Source organism: Neoarius graeffei, chromosome 11, assembly GCF_027579695.1.
Source record: "Neoarius graeffei isolate fNeoGra1 chromosome 11, fNeoGra1.pri, whole genome shotgun sequence".
In the NCBI taxonomy this organism is placed as follows: domain Eukaryota; kingdom Metazoa; phylum Chordata; class Actinopteri; order Siluriformes; family Ariidae; genus Neoarius; species Neoarius graeffei.
The window spans coordinates 56,940,510-56,953,943 of NC_083579.1; the positions used below are offsets into that span (position 1 = coordinate 56,940,510).

A 13,434-nucleotide genomic window follows, 5' to 3' on the forward strand; every position below is an offset into this window, starting at 1 on the left:
GGATAAATATGATGGATGAAATGGCTAGTTTTTTTTTTTTAATCCTATGGAGGTTTAAACACTAACATTTGGAAAATCATTTTCTCACAAAAATACTTGTGCATCTCAAATTAGAATATCAATTTTTTTCATAATTTAATTCAAAAAGGTCAACTTTCATGTATTATATATTCATTACAAGTAAAGAGAAATATTTCAAGCCTTTTTTGTTTTAATTTAGATGATTATGGCTTATAGTTCATGAAAATCCAAAAATCCATCCATTATCCATAACCGCTTATCCTGTACAGGGTCGCAGGCAAGCTGGAGCCTATCCCAGCTGACTACGGGCGAAAGGCGGGGTACACCCTGGACAAGTCACCAGTTCATCGCAGGGCTGATACATAGACACAGACAACCACTCACATTCACACCTACGGTCAATTTAGTCACCAGTTAACCTAACCTGCATGTCTTTGGACTGTGGGGGAAACCTGAGCACCCGGAGGAAACCCACGCGGACACGGGGAGAACATGCAAACCCCACACAGAAAGGCCCCCGTCGGCCACGGGACTCGAACCCAGAACCTTCTTGCTGTGAGGAGACGGTGCTAACCACTACACCACCGTGCTGCTATTAGAAATCCAGTATCTCAAATTCTTAGAATATTTCCAAAGATCAATTAAAAAATGATTTACAATACAGAAATGTCCAACTTCTGAAAAGTATGTTCATTTATCCTGTGCAGTACTCAGTACTTGGTTGGGGCTCCTTTACCATGAATTACTGTATCAGTGCGGTGTGGCATGAAGGCAATCAGCCTGTGGTACTGCTGAGATGTTATTGAAGCCCAGGTTGCTTTGATGGCAGCCTTCACCTCGTCTGTATTTTTGGGTCCGGTGTTTCTCACCCTCCTCTTGACAATACCCCATAAATTCTCTATGGGGTTCAGGTCAGGTTGGCCGGCCAGCCAGTCAAGTACAGTAATATCTTGGTCAGCAAACGATTTGGTAGTAGTTTTGGCACTGTGAGCAGGTGCCAAGTCCTGCTGGAAAAAGAAATCGGCATCTCCATAAAGCTTCTCGGCAGATAGAAACATGAAGTGCTCTAAAATCTCCTAGTAGACAGCTGCATTGACTTGATGAAACACAGTGGACCAAGATCAGCAAGTGACCCGGCACCCCAAATCATCACAGACTGTAGAAATTTCACATTGGACTTCAACAACTTGGATTCTGTGCCTCTCCACTCTTCCTCCAGACTGTAGGACCTTGATTTCCAAATGAAATGCAAAATTTACTTTCATCTGAAAAGAGGACTTTGGATCACTGAGCAACAGTCCAGCTCTTTCTCTCTTTAGCCCAGGTAGGACACTTCTGACTTTGGAGTTAGCGAAAGTGGGTGGACGTCACGTGATGTCATTAAGCAGCGCAAACAGTGACATCAGTGAGCTTTTAAGCGGTAGTCTCACGACCCGGATAGTAAACAATAAACATGGAGGACATGGAGTCGTTAGTGTTGCTGGTCTTGGTGCTGTGGCTTGTTGTCACCGACAACGCCAACAGATACTGGCAAGAGCGTATAGATGAGGCGAGGCGCATAAGGCTTCAAAAATTTTCGTAATTCTTCTCCTTCCGGGTTTGCGGTGTTTACAGATCCCAGCGTGCTCGCGGGGCGTGTGTGGGCATGTGAGGACACTCCTCCTCACCAATCAGTGCACAGGGGAGTGTCTGCTCACACCCCCAGCCTCACTCGGCTCGCTTTGGCTCGCTTCAGCCCCACTCCAAAACCGTGCGAGCTTTAGGGGCTAAGCAGGGCTGAAGTGAGCTGAGTCGTGCTGTTTTTTGGTAGTCGAAACGCGAGCCGTGTTGGGCTGAAGCGAGCTGAAGTGAGCTGAAAAAGGGTAGTGGAAAAGGGCCACTTGTCTCTGGTTCAGGAGTGGCTTGATATTAGGAGTGTGACACGTGTGACCCCTTTCCTGAAGACGTCTGTGTGTGTTGCCTCTCGATGCACTGACACCAGCCTCGGTCTACTCCCTGTGAAGCTCTCCCAAGTTCTTGAATTAAATTTTCTTGACGATCCTCTCAAGGCTGTGGTCATCCTTGTTGCTTGTGCACCTTTTCAGCAATGACCTCCTGTGGCTTACCCTCCTTGTGGAGGGTGTTGATGATCGTCTTCTGGACAACTGTCAAGTCAGCAGTTTTCCCCATGACTGTGGTTGCTGTTGTGTTAATGAGTGATTGTTGCCCCCTACTGTTCTGGAGAGTCACGTGTGGTACCCTGTACATGTTTGGGCATGTTTGAGTAAACCTGGAGACCCTCCATTTTAACAGTTGTCGTCGTCATTCTTTTTAGTTATTAGACTGCACCTAATAACATAACATGGTGTCAGAAGTGTCTTAGATGTAATGGGACCTGCTTAGAAGGCGAAGGTTAGTCCTTAGGAGTGTTTTTAACGTACATCCGCGGAGTTTGCTAGCTGACTAGTTTGCAAAGTGAAACTAACGCTGGCTGGCATATGGAAGAGGCTCAAGAGGACGCTAACATGGAGCAGCGACAGGTTCCTCCGCCCCCGGGACTCCAGATTCCCCCACCACCGAGATTCGACATTTCGAAACCGGAGGAATGGCCCAAGTGGAAGAAAAGGTTTGAAAGGTACCGGATAGCAGCAGGGCTAGATAAACAGCCAGGTGAAAGCCAGGTAAATGCCTTGTTGTACACTATGGGAGATGATGCTGAGGATGTCGTAACCTCACTCCGACTGACACATGACCAAGTAAGAGTACGAAACTATGGTAGAACAGCTAGAAGCTTACTTCGTTATGAGAAGGAATGTGATTTTCGAACGTGCAAAATTTAACCTGAGGCACCAGGATGAGAAAGAAACGGTGGATAGTTTTATCACAGCCCTTTATTGTTTAGCAGAGCACTGTGGTTATGGTGCTTTACATGACGAGATGATACGTGATAGACTCGTTGTGGGACCGCGTGATTTAAAAAGCTATCAGAGCAGCTTCAAATGGATACAGAGCTTACTCTAGAGTGAGCCGTGAATCGTGCGCGACAGAGCGAAAGGGTGAAAAAGCAACAAGAGCTCATGAAAACTAACTTTAAACCGGACACAAATGCAAAAGTAGACAGTGTTCGTTTTTACCAGAAATGCCAGGCTAGTAAAAACAGAGAGAGACCGCACGCACAATACAGGAAACAAAACATGCAAGCATCCAAGCAGTACGGCAAGTTGTGCAGGAGAGCGCCCTCGCATAGTAAATAGCAATGCCCCGCTCGTGATGTACTCTGCAGCGGCTGCCATAAGCGAGGCCATTACGCAAGAGTGTGTAGAAACAGAGCAATGGGGGAAATCGAAGCTGAAACGGGAAGCATCCCAGAGGAAGATGTAGCATTCCTAGGGTTGGTTAACCTAGAAGACACAGAAGACAATGGGTGGGTGGCAGAACTAAAAATAAATGAGCATGAAACACAGCTAAAGATAGACACAGGCAGACATAACTGTTCCTGAATCAGAGTACAATGCCTGCAAACACTTCCCACCATTACAGATGTCCGACAAAGTCCTATACGCGGCTGGAATGAACCGTCTCACTGTCAAAGGAAAATTCACAGCCACACTGAAGAGTGTCAGTCTAAACAACACAAGTGAACAGGAGGTGTATGTGGTATCAGGACTGAAGTCAGGGCTACTTGGCCGCACTGCTAGTGTTGCATTGGGACTTGTAGCCAGAGTAGCTGGCATTAATGCCACATGCAGTCAACAGAATGTAAAAGAACAGTTCCCACAGCTGGTCTACAGTGGTCCCACAGTGGTCTAGGAAAACTAGAGGGAGAGTATAAAATAGAACTGAAAGATGATGCAAAGCCATACTCATTGTCAACCCCAAGACGCATACCGCTACCTCTCATGACCAAAGTTAAAAAGGAACTGAAACGTATGGAAGATCTAGGAGTGTTCTCAAAAGTAGAAATGCCCACTGACTGGTGTGCTGGTATGGTGCCAGTTCCAAAACCGAATGAGGAAGTGTGAATATGTGTAGATTTATCAAAACTGAATCAATCAGTGAAGAGAGAGAAACACATGCTACCATCTGTTGAGCATACTCTAGGGCAGCTAGAGGGTGCCAAAGTGTTTTCAAAGTTAGCCGCAAATGCCGGATTCCGGCAAATCCCTCTCTCTGAAGACTCCAAGCTGCTGACAACATTCATCACACCGTTCGGACAGTCCTGTTTTAACTGGTTGTGTTTTGGTATATCATCAGCGCCAGAACACTTCCAGCAAAGAATGTCAAGAATACTGGAGGGCTTAGAGGGAGTGCTCTGCCAGATGGATGATGTACTGGTCTATGCAGAGACGCAGTCCGTCCATGATGATCGCCTACAGAAGGTGTTGAAGAGATTAGAGGAAAATGGCGTGACGCTGAAAGCCGAAAAATGTGAGTTTTCAAGAGACTCGGTCAAGTTCTTAGGTCAGATCATTGACACTCAGGGCATCAGAGCAGACCCAAGCAAGATCAAAGCAGTCACCGCTATGGAGCAGCCTAGAGACGTCGGCGGGGTGAGGCGTTTCTTAGGCATGGTCAACCACCTCGGCAAATGCCGTACATACCTCAGCTAGCCGGGAAGACACAGCCATTGCGAAACCTTCTGAGAGTAAAAAATGTGTGGACGTGGGGACAACCCCAGCAACAGGCATTTGACAGCATCAAAGGAGAGCTCAGCAGTTCACCTGTCATGGCCCTGTACAACACGCAGGCATACACAGTTGTGTCCGCTGACTCGTCCTCATATGCGCTGGGAGCTGTCCTACTACAGAAGCAAGAAGACCACACACTGAAACCAGTTGCTTATGCTTCACGTGCGCTTAGTGAGACAGAAAGAAGATACGCCCAGATAGAAAAAGAGGCCCTTGCCGTCACATGGGCATGTGAACGCTTCTCAGACTTTCTGGGTGGCATAGACTTCCATATAGAAACTGACCACAAACCTCTCGTTCCTATGTTGGGATCAAAGGACTTAGACGAACTCCCCCCGCGCATTCAAAGGCTGCGCATGAGACTGATGCACTACCGATACACAATCGCACATGTTCCTGGAAAAAAACATGGCCACTGCAGACGTCCTGTCAAGAGCTCCCCAGGATGGACAGCCAGACACTCCCCTGGAAACACAGCTTAACCTGTATGTCGACATGATCCTGTCCAGTCTTCCAGCCACAGAGAAAAGACTAAATGACATAAAAGAACATCAGGACAGAGACGAGATAATACAAGAGGTGAAAAAGTTCTGTCAGGATGGATGGCCTGAGAAATACAGAATGGATGCAAGGACTCGTCAATATGCACTGTTTGCAGCAGAACTAACAGGAGAGAAAGGCCTACTACTGAAAAATAAAAGACTGGTCATACCCAAGACATTACAGACAGACATATTGGAGAAGCTGCATGTGGGCCATCTTGGCATAGTCAAGCGCCGGGACCAGGCCAGACAAGCTGTCTGGTGGCCAGGTTTAAGCAGCCAACTCAAGAACCTGGTAGAAACATGTGACACCTGTGTGCGCGAGAGAGTCCACCTTAAAGAGCCACTGATCCCTTCCAACATCCCAGAGAGACCATGGGAGGTCGTTGGAGCCGACCTGTTTGAGTGGAACCAGCATCAATACCTCCTAGTGGTAGATTATCTTTCACGTTACATTGAGATGGACAGTTTGGCTATCACTACGTCAGCAGCAGTCATAGAGCATCTCAAGAGTATCTTTGCTAGACACGGGATTCCAACAACAGTAAGGTCAAACAATGGTCCTCAGTTCTCATCTGATCTTTTCCGTCAGTTTGCGAAAGAATGGTCATTTAAACACATCACTTCAAGCCCGAGATTTCCTCAAGGTAATGGGGAAGCGGAAAGAGCTGTGAGAACCGTCAGAAATATGCTGAAGAAAGTGTCCGATCCATATCTAGTACTCATGACCTACCGCGCGACCCCTCTATCCAATGGTCACAGTCCAGCTGAACTACTGATGGGCAGGCGCCTTAGAACCACACTGCCTGTCATACCATCTTCTCTCAGACCCAGATGGACTAATCTATGACAACTCAGACAAAAGGAACAAGAAGGCAAAAAGAGAACAGCGTGACTTCAACAGGCAACACAGAGCACACCACCTGCCTTGGCTCAACACTGGCGACCAGGTCTGGGTGTCAGACACAAAGGAAAGAGGGACAGCGTTGAAAGCGGCCCACACACCTAGGTCTTACCTGGTTGAGACCCCCAGTGGAGTTCGCCGCCGCACTAGACAACATCTTGTGAACACACCTGCAGCTCCAGCAGAGCCTGGGGACTCACCTGATACTCCACCGGACACTGCTGCCGCGGAACCTCAGCTTGCACCACACGGTTCTACTGAACAGGAACCCTTGCAGCCCAGCAGTCCAGAGCAACAGAGAAGATACCGAGCAAGAGAAAGAAGAGCCCCAGCGCACCTGAAGAACTTTGTTACTAGTTAGGAACGGAGTGGTTCAAGGGTCAGAATAAAAGCCTCACTCAGATTGAAGGCTGGGCGGTCTACCCCACCTTCATAGTTAGGTTTGGTAAGAGGAAAAAAAAAAAAGAAAAAAAGACAAAAGAACAGATGTGACATGAGAAAGTGTTCCATGTGAAGAAAAAGTGTTCCATATAAAGAAATGTCGTTAAGAGTTTATCTTAGTAAGGAGTAATTTCTATTGAGTTTCTAGTTATAAGAATAGTCATATACATTGAAGTTACGGAAAATATTGAGTTGACAGTAAAACTTTAATGACGGTAATGACAGTGTAATTACAGAACTAAGAAAGGGGGATGTTGTGTTAATGAGTGATTGTTGCCCCCTACTGTTCTGGAGAGTCACATGTGGTACCCTGTACATGTTTGGGCATGTTTGAGTAAACCTGGAGACCCTCCATGTTAACGGTTGTCGTCGTCATTCTTTTTCGTTATTAGACTGCACCTAATAACATAACAGTTGCGTGTACTGAACTAGGCCGAGAGACGCGCAGTATTTATACCGTTTTACTCAAACTCAAAATTAAGTCATCTAATAATTTGAGATATTGGATTTCTGATTTTCATGAGCTATAAGCCATAATCGTCAAAATGAAAACAAAAAAGGCTTGAAATATTTCACTTTTCATATAATGAATGTAGAATATATGAAAGTTTACCTTTTTGAATTAAACTTTGGAAAAAAAAAACCTTTTTCATGATATTCAAATTTTTTGAGACGCACTTGTAATGTTTGGCACAGTGCTGAATATTATCCACCTTGTGAATAGTGCAGAGAAAGTACGAACCACTTTCCTGTTTTCTCCTTCATAATTCACATCTGTCTTTGTGGTTTCAGTGCCTCTGTGTTTCATATTGTATTTTGATTCAGTAACACATCTAGGACTATTCATATTTCTAGTTTTGGGATCGATTTTAATGAAAGTGAGTAGTTTTCCCACTCAAATAGGACATCCATCTATTATCTGTAGCCGCTTATCCTGTGCAGGGTCGCAGGCAAGCTGGAGCCTATCCCAGCTGACTATGGGTGAGAGGCGGGGTACACCCCGGACAAGTCATCGCAGGGCTGACACACAACCAATCATTCACACCTACGGTCAATTTAGAGTCACCAGTTAACCTAACCTGCATGTCTTTTGGATTGTGGGGGAAACCGGAGCACCCGGAGGAAACCCACGCGGATACGGGGAGAACATGCAAACTCCACACAGAAAGGCCCTCGCCGGCCACGGGGCTCAAACCCGGACCTTCTTGCTGCGAGGCGCCTCATATAGGACAGTGAGCTATCATATCAGCATCTCATTTCATTGCATCATTCATCTAATTGGTGCGAAAACTGCAGATTTTTGTGGCAAATCTAGCAGTCAGCATGTTTTTATTGCACATTTATTCCACAGTATTATAGGAGTCTTGTATGCTTTTTATCTTTCAGGTTCTATTCTAAAGAAACTTTTACACACTGCCAATTCTTTCAAGGTGAGATTACTTATAATATTCTTCAACATGATTTACACGTATATACAGTTATAAATCACATGTATCTTGTAGATATCTTGTAGTTCGTCAGTATATATTTATATTATTGTTTGCTTGTTTTTTAAATATGCAGATCCGCTGCGAGGGCATGCGGCTGTTCCTGCTGTGGCTACAGGCTCTGCAGACAAACTGTGCTGAAGAGCAGTTGCTCATCTTTGCTTGCCTGGTGCCAGGTTTCCCCGCAGTTCCCTCTTCCAGAGGTCCCTGCACCCTAGACACCATCATCTATAGCCCCTTCTCCAATCCTCCTGATGGTGAGAGCAAATACATGTTCACTGTTTTCTCTGCTGCTTTTTTTCAGCTGCCACATTTACATACTGTTCTCCATTTTCCCCCAGAAATAGTAACTAGGATCAGCACTGTGGAAGTGGGATAGGCTTCTAATGATGATGATCCCACAATGAAAGCTCCTATAATCTCAACCCTATTGTTTAATTTGCAAAATCTGCTGTTTGCTGCACTTCATGTCACATATTGTGATTAACGCTGTGACCTTATTTCTCTGAACGTTGTTATTCATTGTCCTTAAATAATAGTATTTTTGCACAAAAGCACAATGATTTAATCAAATCTCACCCAGGGGAAAAAGTAAAGGAACAAAAAGGAAGCCAGACCCAGAAAGGAAAAAAAAATAATTTTTTCTATTCATCTGAAATTTTAATTCCATTGTGACCTCGAGCTGTCCGAATACCAAAAATCTTTGTGTTTATCCTGCTGTGAACAAAAATCTGAATAGACTTCATAGCTGAAAGGTATGAATGGAAAAACTCCAATTACCACTTAAGTATGCATTCCTTGATGTTCAAGTAACTACCTCAGTAGTGACAACTTTCTTAATAAAAATATAAAGAAATAGAAGGACGGAGCCTCAAGCGTCTGAATTCTGTAGAAACCTTTTTTTTTTTTTTTTAATTTGAATTAATGCTGTTTTATCCAAGACACATCTCTCACCTCCGTAACTGCATTTTATGCAAGCTATTTCAAAGCTCTGAAAATGAAATTGCAAGCTTTTCATAACCACAGAACTTTGGCAAGTGATGTCCTTATATTCGTAGTTATTTATTTTATTTATTTTGTTTGTGTTATATTTATGGCGGTGCAGCCAAGATTGTACCCGAGGAGATTACCCCTCTGGTGCCTGCTGTTCCTGGGGAGAAGGCTGTAGATGATCAGACTTGCTACATTCTTCAAACTGTGCTGAAGTTCATGGTGGTCCAGGTGAGAAAGCAGTCGTACCATGAAATTCTTCATAATCCTTTAAGTGCAGGTTCATGGTCCGTTTGCTCAAATCATAAGTCTTGAAAATGAATACTTGGCCTATTGTTTCTTGACCTGTTTCTTTAAATTGTAAGCTTTTGGAATTGTTCTGAGAAATCCCATTAGTGTCTACAGGGGGTCAATGAGTCCGACTAAAAGGTATTAATTTCTTCTTAATTGCAGCTTACAAATATTAAATTGTCTTATGTCTACATGGTATTAAATGTTTGGGCTACAGATACTCCTAGTTGCTGTCTATTGTATGTATAGCTGATGGTCAGTGACCATATGGACAACAGTTTCAGTGTTTTTTATTTTTATTTTTTATATATATATATATATATATATATATATATATATATATATAAAGTATTTAAAAAATAAACTGTTCCCTCTGTTGAAATTCAGTTGTTATTAAATTTTAAACTAGTGGGCATTCAAATGTAGTACTGCATTACTGTATGTCAAAGTCTTCTGCTGTCTCCACTGGAAATGTCAAACTGCACATCAGGTAAAAAAAAAAAAGTGAACAACCTAGAAACTGTTAGCCTACCATTTAAACTATAAATAGCAAATGGTTTTAATGACCTTTAGCTAGTTTATTATTTATATTAGGCATCACTACAGCCATGGTGTGGGCCAGCGCTGTATCTGCAAATTAGCTCTAGTTAGTGCCTTTATTATTATTATTTACTGATAAGTTCAGTCTCGGTGTAATTGACTGGTCTGTTCATACTGTTGCATGTCCATCAGGTCTCCTCAGATTAACATCACCTTCCGCAAGACGTTTGCGGTTCCGAGCAATGCAGATTTCTGAAGAACCCCAACTTGATCTTCAGTCAGTCCAAGAAATCTGGGTGCTTGTGAGGGATTGAGCCCAGTGCTCCTATTACTACTAGGATTACTGTAGTTTTCCTCTTCCACATCCTTTCAATCTCTACTCTTAGATCAGCATACTGTAGTTCTTGATCTTTTCACATTCTTTCTGGACAGTGTTCCTTTCTCTGGGCACTGCAACCTCAATAAGGAAGCATCGATCTGCCGCCTTGTCCACCAAAGTGATGTGTGGCCTGTTGTGTTCAGTTTTCCAATCTGTCTGTATAGTAAAGTCCCAGAGGATTTTTGCATACTTGTTCACCAAGACCTTATCTGGTTCATGGAGATACCACTGTGTTGACTTGGAAGCCATATGGAGACATATGGCCCTTTTCCACTACCCTTTTTCAGCTCACTTCAGCCCGACACGGCTCGTGTTTCGACTAAGAACAGCACAACTCAGCTCGCTTCAGCCCTGCTCAGCCCCCAAAACTCGCACGGTTTTGGAGTGGGGCTGAAGCGAGCCAAACCGAGCTGAGTGGGGCTAGGGGCGTGAGCAGACACTCCCCTGTGCACTGATTGGTGAGGAGGAGTATCCTCACATGCCCACACACGCCCCGCGAGCACGCTGGGATCTGTAAACATTGTAAACCCGGAAGAAGGAGAATTACGAATTCCGAGAATTATGAAGCCTTATGCGCCTCGCCTCATCTATACGCTCTTGCCAGTATCTGTTGGTGTTGTCGGTGACAACAAGCCACAGCACCAAGACCAGCAACACTAACGACTCCATGTTTATTGTTTACTATCCGGGTCGTGAGACTACCGCTTAAAAGCTCACTGATGTCACTGTTTGCGCCGCCTAACGACATCACCTGACGTCCACCCACTTTCGCTAACTCCACCCAATGTGTCCACCCACTTCCAGCCAGCACGGTTCAGTGCGGTTGTAGTCGAAATGCAGCCCCACTCAGCTCGACTCAGCCCAACTCAGCCGCGTTGGTAGTGGAAAAGCGGCAATAGACTCCAATGAAGATTTAAGCACACCTTGTCATGCTATGCCATGCCATTTCTTGTAACCTTTTTGTGCGTGCATTTTGCAAGCGCTTACTATTTGAGTAAAGTTCTCAGCTGTTTCTCCACAGAGCCTGTGTTTGTCAGAGAGTTCTTGTTGATATTTAACAATTATTCACTGAAGGCAAAGTGAATATCAGTGAATAATAACTGAGACGAAGTCGAGGACTATTTCTAGATAATCAGTGCATGCGATTTCCTAGAATCACTTGCGTATTTATACTAAATGGCCTTTTTAACTATGTTAGTATTTAGAGCTTTGTCTTGAGCTGCAATTAGCAGGCTCTCTGTTTCCCTTTTGAGATCTCCCTTCATCCATCCATCCATCCATCCATCCATCCATCTGTAGGTGCAATTGGTAATTGACTGATCAATCTCATTAAATCTGAAGGTTAATAATTAAATCGAATCAGTCTCATTGAATCAGTCTCATTGAATTGTTTTCATTGAATCATACCATTAATTTCGGTGCTTAATAATAAATTACCAAACAGCTAAATTATGGTATATTCCAAATTATTATGATCACTTAACATATTGCATAACTCATATGCACCTTGGAATTCTTTGAGATTGTGTGACTTCAAGGAATATGGAAGCAAATAAACAAACAGTTTCAATAATTAATTGAATTTATTATAGCAAAGATAAAATGAATAATGGCAGTTGAAATGTATACAAACAGTGAGATGTGAGTGTGTTGTGGTGAAGACAAAAGATTAGCTTTGTGTGCTAATTAAGATGTGTTTGTGTGTGAGGCCTGGTGATCACGTGTTTAAGTAACACAAGAGAGTTAGCTTTGGTTGCTAAGACAAAGGAATGCTAGCTAGGGTGTGTTTGTGCGTGGGGGAGTTGACCACGTGTTTCTAAGTAAAACAAAGAATTAGCACGTATTGCTAATGAGACAAAAGAATTAGCCGTATGTGGCTAGCTAAGGCCCAAGGATCCTACCTCGTGGAGTTAAGACAAAAGGTGTGCGAATGTGGAGGAGGGCTGCCATGTGTTCCCTTGAGACAATACACTTAGCCCTGGATGCTAATGGGACAAAAGAATTAGCTGTAGGCTAATTTCACTAGCTTATAACAGTATTAAATTCACTGAAATCTTGATAAGGTCAAAAGATGTCTGTGAAGATTCAAAAGATGTGTAAGAATGAAATTAAAATGTTAGCCAGGAATAGAGAGCATGCAAAGCCTATCTATTAAACAATTGAGAGATTAAAGCAAAACAATAATTAATTCAATACCCTGAGGGTCAGCAGTGTACACATTTAAACCGTTCCTGAGTTTAAATTCACACTTCATAAAGCAAATTCCTAAGACTAGCTTTTATGCCCAAATGCCAAGTCTTACTTCAGTATCTCGCCCTTTACACGAGATTGAGAAGATGTTCCGAGACTTTGAGTTTCACCGTTGTGCAGCACGTGAGTCGCTTCTGTAGAAAGCAGAGGATCCCTTGGTCCGACGCATGGTCGCTCGTGATGGAAAGAGAGTCTCTGATCAGAATAGTGTGCACAGCGGTTCAAAATTAGAAGGATCCGGTCGCTTCTAACTTTTAAATTAAACTGCTTGGGCGGCAGTTCCGTACGTACTTGATAATAGACAAACAAATGAAAAAACGGTTGTAGCTCGACTGAGTTAAAAAATCGCGCGATTCGGGACTCTACCGTGGCCAAAGGTAAGTAAAAGAAAAGCGCGAAACTCTGATTCTTGCAAGAAAGAAGAAAAAGACGTCTTATCTGGTTTGCTTGCCGGAGCAAATCTCTTTGTGCCTGCAGACCGCTGGTCCAGACGGAAAGAGGAAGTATGGCGGATTTCCGGGTCACTTATGCCTTCCTGGAGGATGTGACGTTGGTGATCCCGCCCAGGCGTGACGTAGGTCAACATGGAAGTTGGCTGATGGGAAATGTAGTTTCTTAAAGGGACTGCGTGTTACCTACACATCCATCCATTATCTGTAGCTGCTTATCCTGTGCAGGGTCGCAGGCAAGCTGGAGCCTATCCCAGCTGACTATGGGCGAGAGGTGGGGTACACCCTGGACAAGTCACCAGGTCATTGCAGGGCCATTTCCATGAATCTTCTGTTTTGAGGTTTTTTGTGTCTCTATGAAACTGTCCATGAAGAGGCATCTTCTCCACCAAAGCAGCTTTCTCATCTTTGATTCTCTTACGATGTGCTGTTTTGGTCTCAATAGTATAGTTATCGAATCTCTGCTGTAGTAC

General features: G+C 43.9%; 1 protein-coding gene across 5 annotated transcripts in view; it reads left to right on the top strand.

Annotated features, from left to right (window-relative positions):
* The window catches only part of ralgapa2 (Ral GTPase activating protein catalytic subunit alpha 2), a 233,987-nt gene that overhangs the window by 96,152 nt on the left and 124,401 nt on the right, over window positions 1–13,434 (top strand). For all 5 annotated transcript variants that reach the window (XM_060934311.1, XM_060934314.1, XM_060934313.1 and 2 more), the window contains exons 5-7: window positions 7,962–8,005; window positions 8,139–8,319; window positions 9,168–9,283. In XM_060934311.1, coding sequence (XP_060790294.1) covers window positions 7,962–8,005; window positions 8,139–8,319; window positions 9,168–9,283 — 341 coding nt within the window. The remainder of the gene's footprint in view (window positions 1–7,961; window positions 8,006–8,138; window positions 8,320–9,167; window positions 9,284–13,434) is intronic.